The following is a 14,776-nucleotide window of genomic DNA, read 5'->3' on the forward strand; positions in this document are numbered from 1 at the left end:
TTAAGGGTAGTGCAAGTAGTGGTCCGTCATGCAGGAGTGCCTCTATTACTCCCATTATCTTAGCTTCATATATAATACTACCACAAAGCCAAACCAATCAACAATTGGATTTGTCTTGTCTGTATCAGTTGAGCCAGCATTTGCATCTCAAAGTAGTAGTAGTTAGAAGATATATATGGATAACAACAATAGTTGGGATCGATGATGTTTAAATATATTTGAACCTCACTTTCGTTAAAGGTATATTTAAACAAAGATATGGATATTTTTCCCCCCTTTTGGGTTAAAGGAAACCTTTTTTTTTTCCCTTTCCTGCTGCTAGATATAAACTTCGCCATTTGTTCAGATTCCTGGTCGCCTTAAAGAAATAAAAGAGCACTTAAATAACATCAGACTTTGCATTGAGATCAATACATTAACCATATACCAAATATAAAATTATAATGGGATCTGAGACGTGTATGTCAAAGCTCTAGATATGCCACAGTTCCATCCCACCAAAGTTAGGGGCCACTTTCTTAGTTGAGTATTTTCTTTCTTTCTTTCTTTCTTTTTTTTTTTGGATGGGAATCCCAGTAGACAATAATGAAACAAAGCTACAGACTACAGTGTATATTCTTCCATTCTTCTTGAAAAAGAATACTAGAGAAAACCCACGTTTCTTGTTTTAATTAAAGTAAACAGGAGACTTCAGGGTTTTAATTGCTGCTAATTTCCATCCACTAGCTGCCTGCATGCGCAGGATGGTAGAATTTTTACATGTACTGTAACAAAGTGCATAAATGGCGTCAGATTTGCCCCACGAGACAGCCTTGCGAGCTGAGGTATTTGGGAAAAAATTTTCTGTTTGTGGCAAATCTAGCTAGCTAGCTAGCTCAAATTCAAAAACAGTTAAATGAAAGAAGACATGGCGTGCCTGTGGATAATTAGAATAAACTGCTGAGTGCTGACTCTATAGATTGCCATTAATCCTCTCTTCAAGCCTAAACACATCCGGCAATGGCAATTGAGGATTGGCTTCCCATATGTTCCATTGAGAATTAGAAGAAGAAACTAAGGATATATTATTGGCAAAAATTTTCTGCTAAAATCGTTTGTTATTCATTACAAGTAAATTAGAGTTGTGAATCTAAAGCAACATGAAAACAACAATAACAGAACCCCATATTCCAATCTATGACAGCTTTAAGAAAAGCAATATAAATTATAAAGCTAAGATCAACTAGATTAAGAGTAGCGTATTAAAAAATGATTATGTCTCATTCACCTGACATTTCATTTCATGTGTCGCCACGAATTACTAATACCTCAACAACAAAAGAATTAATTAAATAGGCTTTGGTCATAGTTTACAACTTTAAATAAAATTTCCAGACTGAAATCAACGTTTATGGAAAGTTCTTAGCCAGTACTCTTTATCTTTACAAGATGGCAATAAAGGAAAAGCAATTTCTAATTATATCCTTTACAAGGATGTCTAAGATATTTGGGGGACAATTGACCTCCATTTCACAAACTAAGAATATAGACGGCCCTTGCTGTACTTATATATGAGGGTGGGTACGCTCTCTCTTCTCCCCAAGACCTCTTACCGACCTACTGTACAAGCCACAACCAACTACCACCAGAAAGATTTTTTTTTTTCAAGAAAAAGGAAGAAAGAAAAGAAAAAAAAAAAGAATAAGAAGAGGGATGAAACTGTAGCACCTCCCTTTCTTCCTTTTGTCTATAAAAGCATCAGTGGGGGGCTCTGAAGCTCTAACTGCAAGCAATTCAAGACCTCTATACTCTCTCCCTCAACCCAGTAATTTCCCAATATCTTTTCATACAATACATTTCTGATTTCTCCGCCACCAACCCGTATTCCTAACTTCCATTTTTCTCGTTCATTTGCAGGTTTTCGTACTCCGTTGCTGAATTCACGTCCACGCTTGCTTTGTTCAGGTAATCTTGTATTCCTCATCCAATATTTTTTCAAGTTTGTCTTAAAATTGCTCCTCTTGAGAAGTGATCAGTGTCTTCAAGCTAGGCCTTGAAAGATGTGGGAAGAGTTGCAGGCTGAGATGGACTAACTGTCTCAGACCCGACATTAATTAAGAGAGGAAACTTCACTGTACGTAATGACCCGACTCATTTGTCATAATATTCGCCACCACCATAGATAGCTGATAGTGTAGAGATGCACAAAAGGCTATGTCTTTCCCCTCCCAACAAACTGTATCTTTTTTTTTCTTTTTTGGTTCAAGGGGAGACTCCAAGGCTTTTTCCCCCCTCCTTATCCTACCTTTTTGCTTCTTAAACTCCTCCCGGTCCTTCCTCTCCCTCTCCTTCTTCTCTTTCCCTTCTCCAAACATTGTTCATGGACATATGATAAGAGAAGAATAAAGTAGAAGAGCAGCCACAAAGCAAACCATACAAGCTGCGCCAGCATCTTTCACTCCCAATAATTCCCTCTCCACAACCACCACCACCATCATCATCAATATCCGAGTTCTACAAGATCTACTCAATGTCACTTTTTCAAGCAGCTTCTTTAATTTTGGGAACCTGTATTAGGATGGACAGAGGGCCACTTCTTCCCCTCCCAACAAACATAGTACCTGCATCAGTCTTCTGGGTATAACCACCATAGTTAGCTACAAAAGTGAGGAATGAGGAAAAGCAAAAGGCCATGTCTTCCCCTTCCAGTAAACACTATACCTTTAGGCTTCTGGGCATGACCAACATAGCTAGCTGCAAAAGTGCAGATGAACAAAAGGCCATGTCTTTCCCTCCCTACAAACACTATACCCTTATTAGGCTTCTGGGTATGGATATAATCAGCATGAGCAGCAACGGTTCTCCTAATCAAGCAATTTTCCTCAATTTCCAAGTGCTCCCCATCCTTTTTCCCCCCCTCCAGGAATCTCCATCACCAGTTCACCACCTAGCACATTCTTTTTGTTTTTTGTCAAACACCTAGCACATTCTATTTAGGTGAGATCTTCTTAACTATCAAGAAGAAGTTTATGCTGAATGAGCATGTTCCAGACACACCACCCAATGGCTATATATACTAACTTGATCTCATTATAATAGTTTGAGATGGACAAACTAGTTGATGACTGAGCCTAACAAAGTTATGATACATAGGAGGACTAGGATAACAAAGGCCTTAAATTTCCATGGAAAATTTTAAAGTATATCAATTTTTAGTCTTTCTTATTCTTCCAGCTTAAAGTTATACACTTCAATGGATCTTTATTAGGACTTTCAAATTAAGTTGTCATCTCTATGCACTATGAGTTCCTTAGAGGACAGGAAATTCTCCAAATATGTCACCATTCAAAGTTTTGATGCTTCTATTTGAATATCTGTTTGTTGAGTAATGAAATCATGGTGATATCACTATATCCTGCTTGATGGATGTAAAAGTAAGGAAAATTGCAATCCAAATCTAACTGTGAGTGAGTTTATGCTTCTGGGAAAATTTTGCCCCGGAGTAGTCTCTTGTGATGATATACACTGTTGAGTGGAATCTCCTAAGTCTCAGAAGAAGAAGAAAGAAACTTTGAAGGGCACACATCTGAAAGTAGGCATGGAAATCAAGAACCATAGATAGCTAACGGAGCGGAGATGGACAAAGGCCATGTCTACCCCCTCCCAACAAACTGCACCTTTATTAAGATTAAGAACAAGTTTATGCTAAATGAGCAAGTGCCACATGCACCGCTCAATGGCTATACGAGCTTGATCTCATTATATTAGTTTGAGATGGACAAACTTGTTGATGACTGAGCCTTACGAAGTTACCATACGTAGGAGGAGTAGATAAAAAAGGCCTTAAGTTTCCGTGGCAAATTTTAAAGTTTATCGGTCTCTTTTTAGTCTTTCTTGTTCTTCTATCTAGCTTTAAGTTATACACTTCAATGGGTCTTTATTAGGACTTTCAAATAAAGTTGTCATCATTATGCGCTGTGAGGTCCTCAGAAGTAATTGCAGTATCTCCGACCCTTTATGGTGCAAGAACTTTCTTGACTAACTCCACTCTATAAGGGCTCAGCTTTTGGGGTGAGTCAGTATAATCATCAATTCATTCGTGATTGAAGTGCCTGGATGATCAGGTGCTGCTTCACGCAAAAGCCGGCATGCACACGAGTCGGTCACTGCTGTATATTGTTTCTTTTCTACACACGTCTTGAAAATAAATGGGAAGGGTACATTGTTCGTTTAGCAATGAACCTTAGACTTTCGGTTTTCTGTAGGATGGCTGGTCGAAGAAGGCCAAAAAAAGGTCCTCGGAGGCATGTTGTTCTTCAAGGTCAAAAAGCAAAACCCTATGAACGTGGATCAACATTCATGGCAGAAAAGATAGATCTTAGCATGTTCAGCAGCAAGTACACACTGCTGGAGATGCATCTGATCGAAAAGTCTGGCGGGGGCTTTCGTACTTATCCCGGGGGAGCAGACTATCCGGTCATAACCTACACCAAGTATAAGGAGGACGGTAATGAGCGTGAGCTGAACAGCGAACCATGGGAAAGCTTTGCAGCATCTGTCTCGTATATCCTCATCAACAGGAAAGAGGCTTAAATTACTTGCTGATCAAGTCGCAAAAGATGAGGGTTAAAGCATTTCCTTTGGGTTCCTGTTTGAATAAAAAAGACTCTGCAATACGTAGTAAAGAATCCAATTCTGCGTAGAAAACCTAGAAAAAAGTTTGGATCAATCATTATAATTATTAATATCCATCTCGTTGTCAAACTTTGAATTTGATGTCAGTTACGGCCCTTAATTTAAAGACAGGTATTCCAGGTTGTTCCCTTGTGGCCTTGGTTTGAAAATCAAATGATATGATAACCAAATTCATATTTTGATCTCGGAGAAAAGGGGGAAAAATCATACTTTGACGATCTCTTTTGCAGCCTAAGTACTAAGAATTTGTAGTCGTATGCATAGAAAAGGAACTAAAATATGCCAATAAGTCACAGGTAGCCTATTTCATACTCAAAGGACGCTAGTGTTAGATGCCTAGATATGGTAACAATCCAGAATAGTTTGCATGCCAGAAAATAGAAACAAACATGTTGATGATGATTATAATAATAATGGTGATCACAAAAACGAAGCTAACTGCCTAGTAACTAATACTCAGTCAATTAATGTGCCGGCCATGCAGTTCCTTCTTTCACATTGACAGTGATTATAGTTTCTAAAACGGGGAAAGCTCATTTGTCATTACGGACACTGCATGGATTTTCACTACAATTTGGCACAAGCGTCTCTTCCTTTTAGTTACTGCCACTCTCACAGCTCACCCTCTTGATTGATGGCAGGAGGACATCATCAGCTAAGCCCGTAGGCAAGTTTTGTTACAAAATTAACGGAACATATTTGTTTAAATAAATACTTATGTCTATCAAGTTTGATTTTATTAAGCTGGTTACTTACGAGGAGGTTTGCGGCCCTCAGCAACGTATCTTGCAGCAAATTTTTCTAGCCTCGTTAATCAACTATGTATATTGATTATAATTGCAATTTGCACTGTTCGCCAAACTCTGTCTTTCTCTTGGCTTTAACACGAACACCTTTTTAATGTTTTCTCTTTTGGCTATACTTGAACATTCTTTTGTGGCTGTAGTTCCAGTTGGTTAGCTCAGCTCAGAGTCTACTTTTTTTGAAAGCTGGTGCTCCATGATTAAGAAAGCATATCTATTAACTATTAAGAAAGGCACATTTCTTTTATTTGACACTTCCAACTGATGTAAGTAAGACTGCAGAGAACTGTGGTCACAGTATCCAGTGTGAATTGATAAAGTATTAGAACAGGGTGGGTGCACTTTGAGAAGTTTTGTTTCTTCTTCCAGGTTCATAAGACGATAATACTAGTATATATTTTCTTATGAAAACGAAATCTTAATCATCTGACATCTATAAAATTAGATCCTCCTCCATTTCTTTGGTACTGATTAAAGAAGCTTAATTAATTCCTGTATGTTATTACTCATTAGCCTTGTAGAGGCAAGGTTTGTCACAATGGACCAGACAGATTCAACTCTTGAATGGCAATATTAACACGAGAGAATCTTTGTAACCCATCCAATTTCTAAATTTCATACATATTGGTATCTGTATACTGATATTGAGTTTTTAACCCAGCACCTTTCTTTGTGGTGGGGTGGTGGGGGTTTGCATGGGTCCTCATGTATGCATGCGGGGGTACGCAACTCGTCGAGTTTTAGTGGGTCTAGCAAATCAACTTATAATTCTTTGTGGTGGAAAAATAATTCATTGACTACAAAGTCGCAATGCCTCGTGGAAAAATAGGAATATATACACTTTTGTGTGGGACTAGCAAATCAACTTAGGCTTCATTTTCATCGAAAATTTCCATCACCAAAACCAAGACTCTTGCAGAATGGGGTTAACATGCCACCTGCATCATCAACCCACCAATACCGGTTGCACGTCATTTTCTATCCGCTCCTGTCCAAAAGAAAAGAATCATGAGAGACCTATACTCTTTCTGCCCCCTTTCCAGTTTTCTTGTTCTTCCTTTTAAGAAGAAGCCGGAATATTTCCGCCTCTTTTGTTGTCTTTCTACCTTTGATTCTTTTGTAGCAGTCTCCCATCCACGCAAAGTGGCACATGTGAAGGTGGAGCCCTTTATCTCTATTACCCAAGAAATCAAACTGATGAGAATCAAAATCCCAACCTTTTTTCACAATATATAATGGTGGGATTTTGATGATAATCAAAATCCCCCACGTACCACTCTGGCTGGCACTTTTCTCGCAGCAAATTTTGTTTCGTCCAAAACCCCAAACATGAGAATTCATAAATTTTCCCAAGTCCTAGCGTTTGGATCGACTCTCTTGATCAAAGCAATAAGGCCTTCGTAAAGTGATACAGCGAAAATTTAAAGTGTATGCCTCACGTGAAATGTGTATGCAAAGTAATATTTGCGCTAGCTCAATAGAAATTTAGTGAAGAGGAGATAATATATATATATATATATATATATATATATATATATATATATATATATATATATAAAAGAAAAGTCTACCGGGCTCCAAAATTGCATTGAAATATATATATCAATGTTAACTCTTATCCTCGTGTATAAGACCTTAAATTTATTAAAATTGTTAATTGTATATGTACAAAATTTATAGAATTATGCTATATGTCGTTGTTATTTTGTATGTAACTAGGAAGATAAGTCATTGTCCTTACTCAAAATTAATTTTTTTTTAAAAAAAATTAAAGTATAATTTGTGAAGTATAATAAATAAAAAAATTTATTACATATTTTATATAGTTAATTGAAAAGTATAAATACTTTTCAGAATATTTTTAAAATATATGAAATATGAAAGTTTTTTGAATTATATGTATGAATGTGTTTTGTATTGAGTATAATCCGAGTATTTACTGACTACGATATCAAACCCAATTTTCAGGTAAAAGATACATTTTTTTTTTTAAACTTTTTACCAGTGGTGCAAATTCAACATCCAAATGCTTGAAGTCCTATGTCCAGTAATCCGCAGACCAAACAGTAAGCCCATAATTCTGCATCTAAGCTCGTAGCTTTTTCAAGGGTCACCACAAAGCCCAATAGACACAGAGACCTTGGTCGTTTCATCATGGATGGAAAATTAACTTCAGGGGAGCTGACTATTTTCATCATGGATGGAAATTAATTTGCAGCCAAGCCATAGGAGGCTTTCCAGCTCCTGGTTTCAATGCTTCAACGAGAGGAGCACGACCCACACATATTGCAGCTCCTGTTCTCAAATTCTTGCTCGAAACTATGAAATATTCTGTTGTCGACAGATGACAGAAGCATAATCTACCACAAGCCCATTTCCCAAAATATGGGGTTTTATGTTTCAGACATGTCCTCTGCTCTTCAAGGTTTTCTCCTTGAGTCAACTGCTGATTGCCATAAAAAGTTCTGCTAAACATGCATGCAAGAGTACCTACCAAAAATCAGTTACAAGAATGCAAAACAAGCATTAATGCAATTGTCTCACATAGGCTGATCTCGTGATAAACAACATTCGAAGCTATCAAATTACGACAATCAATGCAAAGCAGGATACTACAAAGTTTGCCACTTCAGGGTTGATCTTGCTCTCCTGCCATAATCAAAGCAATAAACTTTATAGCAGACGGACGCCTTTGTAGTCGAAGTTCTTGACCTCCAAATGTTACTGTGTGTGTCAAGCATGCATTTGAGCTGGGATGTTCATAACAATCTTCATTTCTACGTTCCACCATATTTATCAATTAGTTTTTTTATCCATCAGTGGAAATCCGTATGCAAATTCTTTTTCTTCCTTTTTTGCTTTTTAATAATTACTACTAATACAAAACTTCTGTGATCATGCACACTCATTGGCAAATGCATGACAAAGAAAGAGCCAAGAAAAAGCACCACAACTACAAGAAGCTAATAAAATTACACCAAGAATCAAGCTATTTCCTCTAGTCTGGACTTGATCCTCTGCAAGGCGCCTTCAATAGCAATATCAAACGCATCCTTCTTGCTCCCCAAACCGAGTGAGCTCTCATGCTTTCTATACATCATTTCCAAAACCTTTTCTCTCATTCTCCTAACTTCAGCTCTTGGTACGCTCATCAGCACATCCAAAAACCCTCAACCCTTCGTATACTACCTCTTCCTTTGGTATAAAAACAGAGAACTCCTCATATTTCTCCTCAGGCAAATGCCATTGATACTGCTTTTTGGAAGACAAATCCTCAAAAAACACTGGCATGCAACCAGCAAGAATCCCATCAAAAGTTGACCTCCTAGTTGGTGTATCACCAGGAGGCTGCAAACAAAAAGTAGCCTGCAACATTGGCTTCATAACCCTTAACGGATCATGCTCACGAACCCCATTTGAACAATCAACAAATTCACATAATTTAGTGTGCCTTGTACCATTCACACTCATGCTAGTCCTATTTTCACATTCAAGCCTAATACTCCTCCTAACATTGGGATTGGCCGAAATTCCAACCCCACCAGCAAACAACATTAAACTAGTTCTCCTAGTCCTCCTCAACCTGTTAACCCAAAATTGCCAAATTTGGCGGATGAAATGAGGTGGAATACGGAATTGCCCTTTCTTGCCAAGGATATGCCCTGGCCTCAAATTTCAATACTGTGACATTATAAAATTCAGGAAATTCAAGAAATGATGTACCAAAAATTGGTGGATCAGCAGATGAAGGTTGGATAAGGTCCCATGCTGGCCTAGCCATGACCAGAAAATGGTCGTGACCAATGTTTTTATTTCACGTTGGAGCGGTGCTTTTTGATACATCAGAATGTGGACAGCTTGATTTAGATGTTCTATTTTTTTTTTTTTTTTTGTTATCAAACACATGTAATCTGATTCCATTAAATTTAAACACTGAATTAAATTATTAAACAAGGTCTGTTACTTTTTGTAACTAATCAGTTTGACCTCATTACCTTGTTTAGAGATTTCGCTTCCTACTTTGCTCGGCCCCATTGCAGTAAAAAGGAGATTTTGAAAGGATTGGGCAAGATTTTTTTTTTTTTTAATTACATGTCGGGGAAGAATAAATTATTTGAGCAGGTTTGGAGAATTTAATGAACCAACAATTTCGTATCGGAATTGGCTTGAAAGTTTAAATGAGCCAGACGATCCCGATATAGCAAGTAAAAGTCTGGAACTCTGGCCCAATGGAGCGCACAATAATGTCAAAAAATGTGCGAATATCAGGAGGAGTGTTTCGGATCTGGGAGTGGGTTGGATTTTTGTATCTTTACGAGGTTTGATCGTTGGCAGCCCTGTTGAGCTATCCTCTTCCTCCAATATAGTACAGTATATATTTTTTTGGAGCATCTTAATTCTCTTTTCCATTGCTGTACAAACAGATTATCAAAAACTTTACCATGAATATGCTTTTCTTCTTTTCTTTCTTTTTTTTTTTAAAATAATATTGATATGTGGAGATTGTGATTTGAAATTACTTGAAGCAACGTCTTTCACGTTGGAGGGGTGCTTTTTGATGCATCAGATTGGGGACAGGCAGCTTGATTCCATTGCTAATTCCATTGAAGCGAGTAGCAAAAACCTCACAAGATCAAATAATACTACTAGTTGGTTCTTCTGCATCGCTTTTTGACTCAGTGACACCCATTAGCGCATTTGTCCTTTCGTCCCAAAATCTGAAAGAAGTCGTTCCAATTTTCGCGTAATGCATGGAAATAGTAGAGTATCAGGATTCAATTTCTTGCTACCGTGGAAGAAGTCATTTTCCATTTTGTCACCCATGGTATAGTCCTTGACTCATTTCTATTGTCTAAAAGCCCCCCCCCCCCTTTTTTCTTTATAGGAATAAGAACTTGAATGAATTTGGCTCCGTTCATATCGATCACTCAATCTCTTCTCATAATTGATTTCATTAATTTTGGGGCGTCCCGCCTCTAGGGAAGGTTTGTTATATCAATGGATCCGCCAAGGATGATATAATAAAATTGGTAGCCATCAAATTGTTTGAATACTGCATCAATCATGTATATGTGATTTTTATAGGCAGGAAGAAACTAGCTAGTCTATTGTAATTAAAAGTTCAGGGGATTTCAGCAATGTAAAACCATTCCTTATTTACACCCAATAAGTAAACTTATCCGCTATAAATAGCATTGAACTATTTAGCAAACCTTTTTTTTTTGTGGGTTAAAAAAGAAAAAAAAAAAAAGTGAACTGGATCTTCTGAAAGTATAGACTCATTAAATAACCGGATCTTAACGATGGATCCTCTTTCCTATTTCTGGCGGAAACAAACTTAAAGTCGTTAATTTGTCTCTCAGGCTCACTAAATTTCATTAGCCTCGTTGAAGGACATCTTGGCACATAAATAAAGGCAACAAGGCTTTGTTTGGACCAATTATTAACGCATGGATATTGTAACCCGAATTTTCTTAAATGCAACATTCTCTTTTCTATCAATTTTTTATTCTTTTAACGCGCTTACATACGAAAGCCATCATTGTCTTTGAGCCTTCAGACCGCCTGATGGTTGTCTGGTTCATTTTAAAAAAGATCCACATATATACATCTCTACTTTAGCAGAAAATCCCGAGAAGCACTTGATAGATTGCGGAATGTGTTTTTCCTGTCTCTGCATTAATTAGTTAATGCCAGAATTTTACTTACCTACAAGTTAAAGACCTTGGGAAGATGAACGAACCTAACAAAGACAAGTAAAAAGGAAAAAAAGAGGAGAAAAGAGTTGTTTACTTTCTACTACTATACATGCAAAACAATCTTATCTTATCAAGGAAGACGATAGAAATATATGTTTGGTCCCTTGGATTCCCTGCCCTGAGGCTAATTGCTCATTATTGTACTTGTCAATTGCAGAGGCCCCATCTTGGGCCTGAAAACGTGGCAGCCCAGACAAGGCCGAGCTGGGCTTCGGCCCCTGGCCCCTGGCAGCCGACCTGAGCCGCACCACTAGGGCTCCCGAGGGGGCAAGGGTCCATCCCGAAGAGGTCGGGGGCAATCCCCCTGAGTGCGGGATATCGACTATTTTGGGTAGGTCCCGAAACGTGCGGAGGCTGGACTCCCTCGCAGGTATAAATGGTAGCACACGTCAACTGTACAAGGTACGCTCATTATAGGCAAATTACTCCCGGTTGTTATTACTTCCCGTGAACTTTACTCACCGGATGACTAACTTGGCCGTCGGAGTGCCCTCGGGGACAACCCTCGGGCCCCCTTTGCTAGTTCATCCTTGTTTGTTTTGCAGGCTTAGGATCAGCTCTTCCATCAGCACACCGAGCTCGTTAGTTCAGCTCGGTCCAGGGAAGCTCAGCGCTTCTTCAGTTGGGGGAAGCTCAGTGCTTCTTCAGTTGGCGCCGTCTGTGGGAACGTAAGATAAGTAAAATTGTGCTGATGGCCAGGACGCGATCCAAGCGCACGGTAGAAAGCACTGGCCCGGGGGGCGGTGAAGGTTCCCAGCAAAAAGAAGCTGAGGCGTCTCGGGGCGCCGGGGGCTCAGCCCTTTCAGGGGAGCGCAGGCAGCAGATCTTCCAGTTTGTGACGGAGAATCACCTCATGCTGGAAGATATAATCCGGCAGGCGAATGAGGGAGAGGGGGCTGAGGGTGCACAGACCTCCAAGGCCAAGAGGAAGGAGAAGGAGTCACCCCCTGATCCTTCGGAGGATGAGTCACGAGACCAGCCCCCCAGGAGGAAGCGACCCCGGACTCCTCCCCGCCCGCGAGCCTCAGTGGTCGAAGACAGCGAGAGGTATTCCCGCGACAGGTCCGCGAGGAGTCGTCCCAGAGACCCTCCCCCAGGAAGCCCACGCGGAATGGGTTCGAGCGCTCCCCTGCTCGGTCCGTCAAGAGCCGACCCCGTGACCTCCTTCACTTGGAACCTGCTCGGGATGAGTTCGAGCAGATCTTGAGGCCCCGGCAGTACGAGAACAACTACGCAATCTCGCCTTTTACCCGGGAGATAGAGGACTACCCCCTACCCCGGAGATTTAAGATTCCGAGCATCGAGATGTACGATGCCTCTAAAGATCCGGAGGACCACCTTTCGATTTTCTTGACGCATATGCGCCTGCAAACCGCCGCGGATGAGGTCCGCTGCAAGACCTTCCCTATGTTCCTAAAGGGGAAGGCACGGCTCTGGTTCCAGGGACTGGCGCCGGGGTCTATCCGGAGCTTTCCCGAGCTGGCTCGGCAGTTCGCAGCCCAATTCGTCTCCTCGAAGGTCTACGCGAGGAACGCAACTCACCTGATGTCCATCAGGCAAAGGCCCGACGAGTCACTGAGGAATTTTATGACCCGTTTCAATGCGGATAGCTTGCAGGTCAGGGACAATGACGAAAAAGTGGTGATGGCCGCCTTCAAGAATGGGCTCAGGGTAGAGGAGCTTTTCTACGACCTGGCCAAGAAACCTCCCGTCAACCTGGAGGAGCTCTTACGCAGGGCGCACGAGGCCGCTAATTCGGAGGAGGCAGGTCGTCTGAAGAAAGAATCAGATCGGGAGTTCGGAGATCGGAAAGGTCGGACAAACCCCCCAGAGGGCAAGGACGTCCCGTCCAAGAAAAACGTCTTCGACCGGCTCTCGAAGGAGAAGGCCCCTGCTCCGCCGCCACTCCCAGAGAAGACCTACACCCCTCTAACACGGCCCAGAGCCCAGATCTTGGCTGTTATGGAGGCGGAAGGACTGGGAGATCGGCCGCCCAAGATAGGGACGCCCCGGAACAAAAGGAACCAGGACAGGTACTGCGCCTTTCACCGCGACGTCGGACACGACACGGAGGGGTGCTGGGCCCTGCGTAAGGAGATAGAGGACCTGATCCAGCGCGGCTTTTTAGGACGGTTCGTGCGCCGACCTGGTCAGGAGCCCGGGCGCAACCACTACGGAGATAGGTACGAGGGACGGCGTCGAGACCGCCCTGAGCGGCGCGACGCTCCTCGGAACCCCTCCCCCGACCTGGAGAGCCAGAACCTAGCGGGGGTTATAAACACTATCGCCGGAGGCCCCACGGGGGGAGACAGTCACACAGCTAGGAAAAACAGGCGACCACCCCCCGAGGGAGACGACTCCTTGAAACGCCTGCGCATGGACGAGGAGATCACCTTCGGACCAAGAGATGCAGTTCCCCTAGCGATTGGGAATCACGAGACTATAGTGATAGACATTGTCACCAACAACTATCGGGTGAAGAAGGTGTATGTCGACCAAGGTAGCGCGGTCGACATTATGTTCTACCGGGTGTTCAAAGAGCTCGGACTGAGGGACGACCAGCTGACCCCGGTTCGAACACCTCTGGTGGGCTTCACAGGACCACCCATCAATCCGGAGAGAATGATCACCCTGATGATCACTGTAGGGCAGGCCCCCAAATGCCGGACCATCCCTGTCAATTTCGTGGTGGTCAAACAGCAATCCTCATACAACGTGTTCCTGGGCCGGCCAGCTCTGAACGCCCTCCGAGCTATTCCGTCCACCCTCCATCTCAGCGTGAAGTTCCCCACTCCAGGAGGGATTGCCTAGGTGCACGGTGACCCAGAGGTGGCCAGAACTTGCTACTTGGCCACGCTCCGCGGGCCGGAGAAGATGGTCGCCCAGACGACCAGCTTGGAGCCCTACATCCCAGGGGATGAGGCCCAACAGCTAGGCACCCAGGATGAGATTGAGGAATTTCCCTTGAGGGAGGAGCGGCCCGACCAGGTCATCCGCATCGGGGCATTGCTGCCAGCCGAGGAGAAAGAAGGCTTGAAGGCCTTGTTGAGAGAGTACTCCCAGGTATTCGCATGGACGGTGGAGGACATGCCTGGATCCCAACAGACCTGGCGGTCCACCACCTCGACGTGGACCCTCACTTCAAGCCAGTGAAGCAGAAGAAAAGGAGCTTTGCCCCCGAAAGGAATGAGGTGATCAAGGCGGAGGTAGGCAAGTTGCTGGAGTCCAAGATCATACTGGAGGTCTACTACCCGACCTGGCTGGCCAATCCCGTCCTGGTCAAGAAGGAGGACCAGACCTGGAGGATGTGCGTAGACTTCACGGACCTTAACAAAGCCTGCCCGAAGGACTGCTTTCCCCTGCCTAGAATCGACAGGTTAGTAGACTCTACTGTGGGTTTTGACGTTTTATACTTCCTGGATGCCTTTAAGGGATATCACCAGATAGAGATGGCTGAGAAAGACCGGGGCAAGACCTCCTTCATCACCGAGGAGGGAACCTACTGCTACAGGACCATGCCGTTTGGGTTGAAGAACGCGG

At 42.3% G+C, this 14,776-nt stretch overlaps 1 protein-coding gene and 1 pseudogene across 1 annotated transcript; one reads left to right on the plus strand and one right to left on the minus strand.

Moving 5' to 3' along the window:
• Positions 1-8,422: 8,422 nt before the first annotated feature.
• Positions 8,423-9,285, minus strand: LOC113729841 (probable xyloglucan galactosyltransferase GT19; annotated as a pseudogene).
• A 3,256-nt stretch (positions 9,286-12,541) lies between these two features.
• On the plus strand, positions 12,542-14,047 carry LOC113743176 (uncharacterized). Its single transcript, XM_072047545.1, has one exon. It carries the CDS (start codon positions 12,542-12,544, stop codon positions 14,045-14,047), a length of 1,506 nt encoding a protein of 501 aa, XP_071903646.1.
• Positions 14,048-14,776: the final 729 nt, after the last annotated feature.

This window comes from Coffea arabica, chromosome 1c (assembly GCF_036785885.1).
Source record: "Coffea arabica cultivar ET-39 chromosome 1c, Coffea Arabica ET-39 HiFi, whole genome shotgun sequence".
In the NCBI taxonomy this organism is placed as follows: domain Eukaryota; kingdom Viridiplantae; phylum Streptophyta; class Magnoliopsida; order Gentianales; family Rubiaceae; genus Coffea; species Coffea arabica.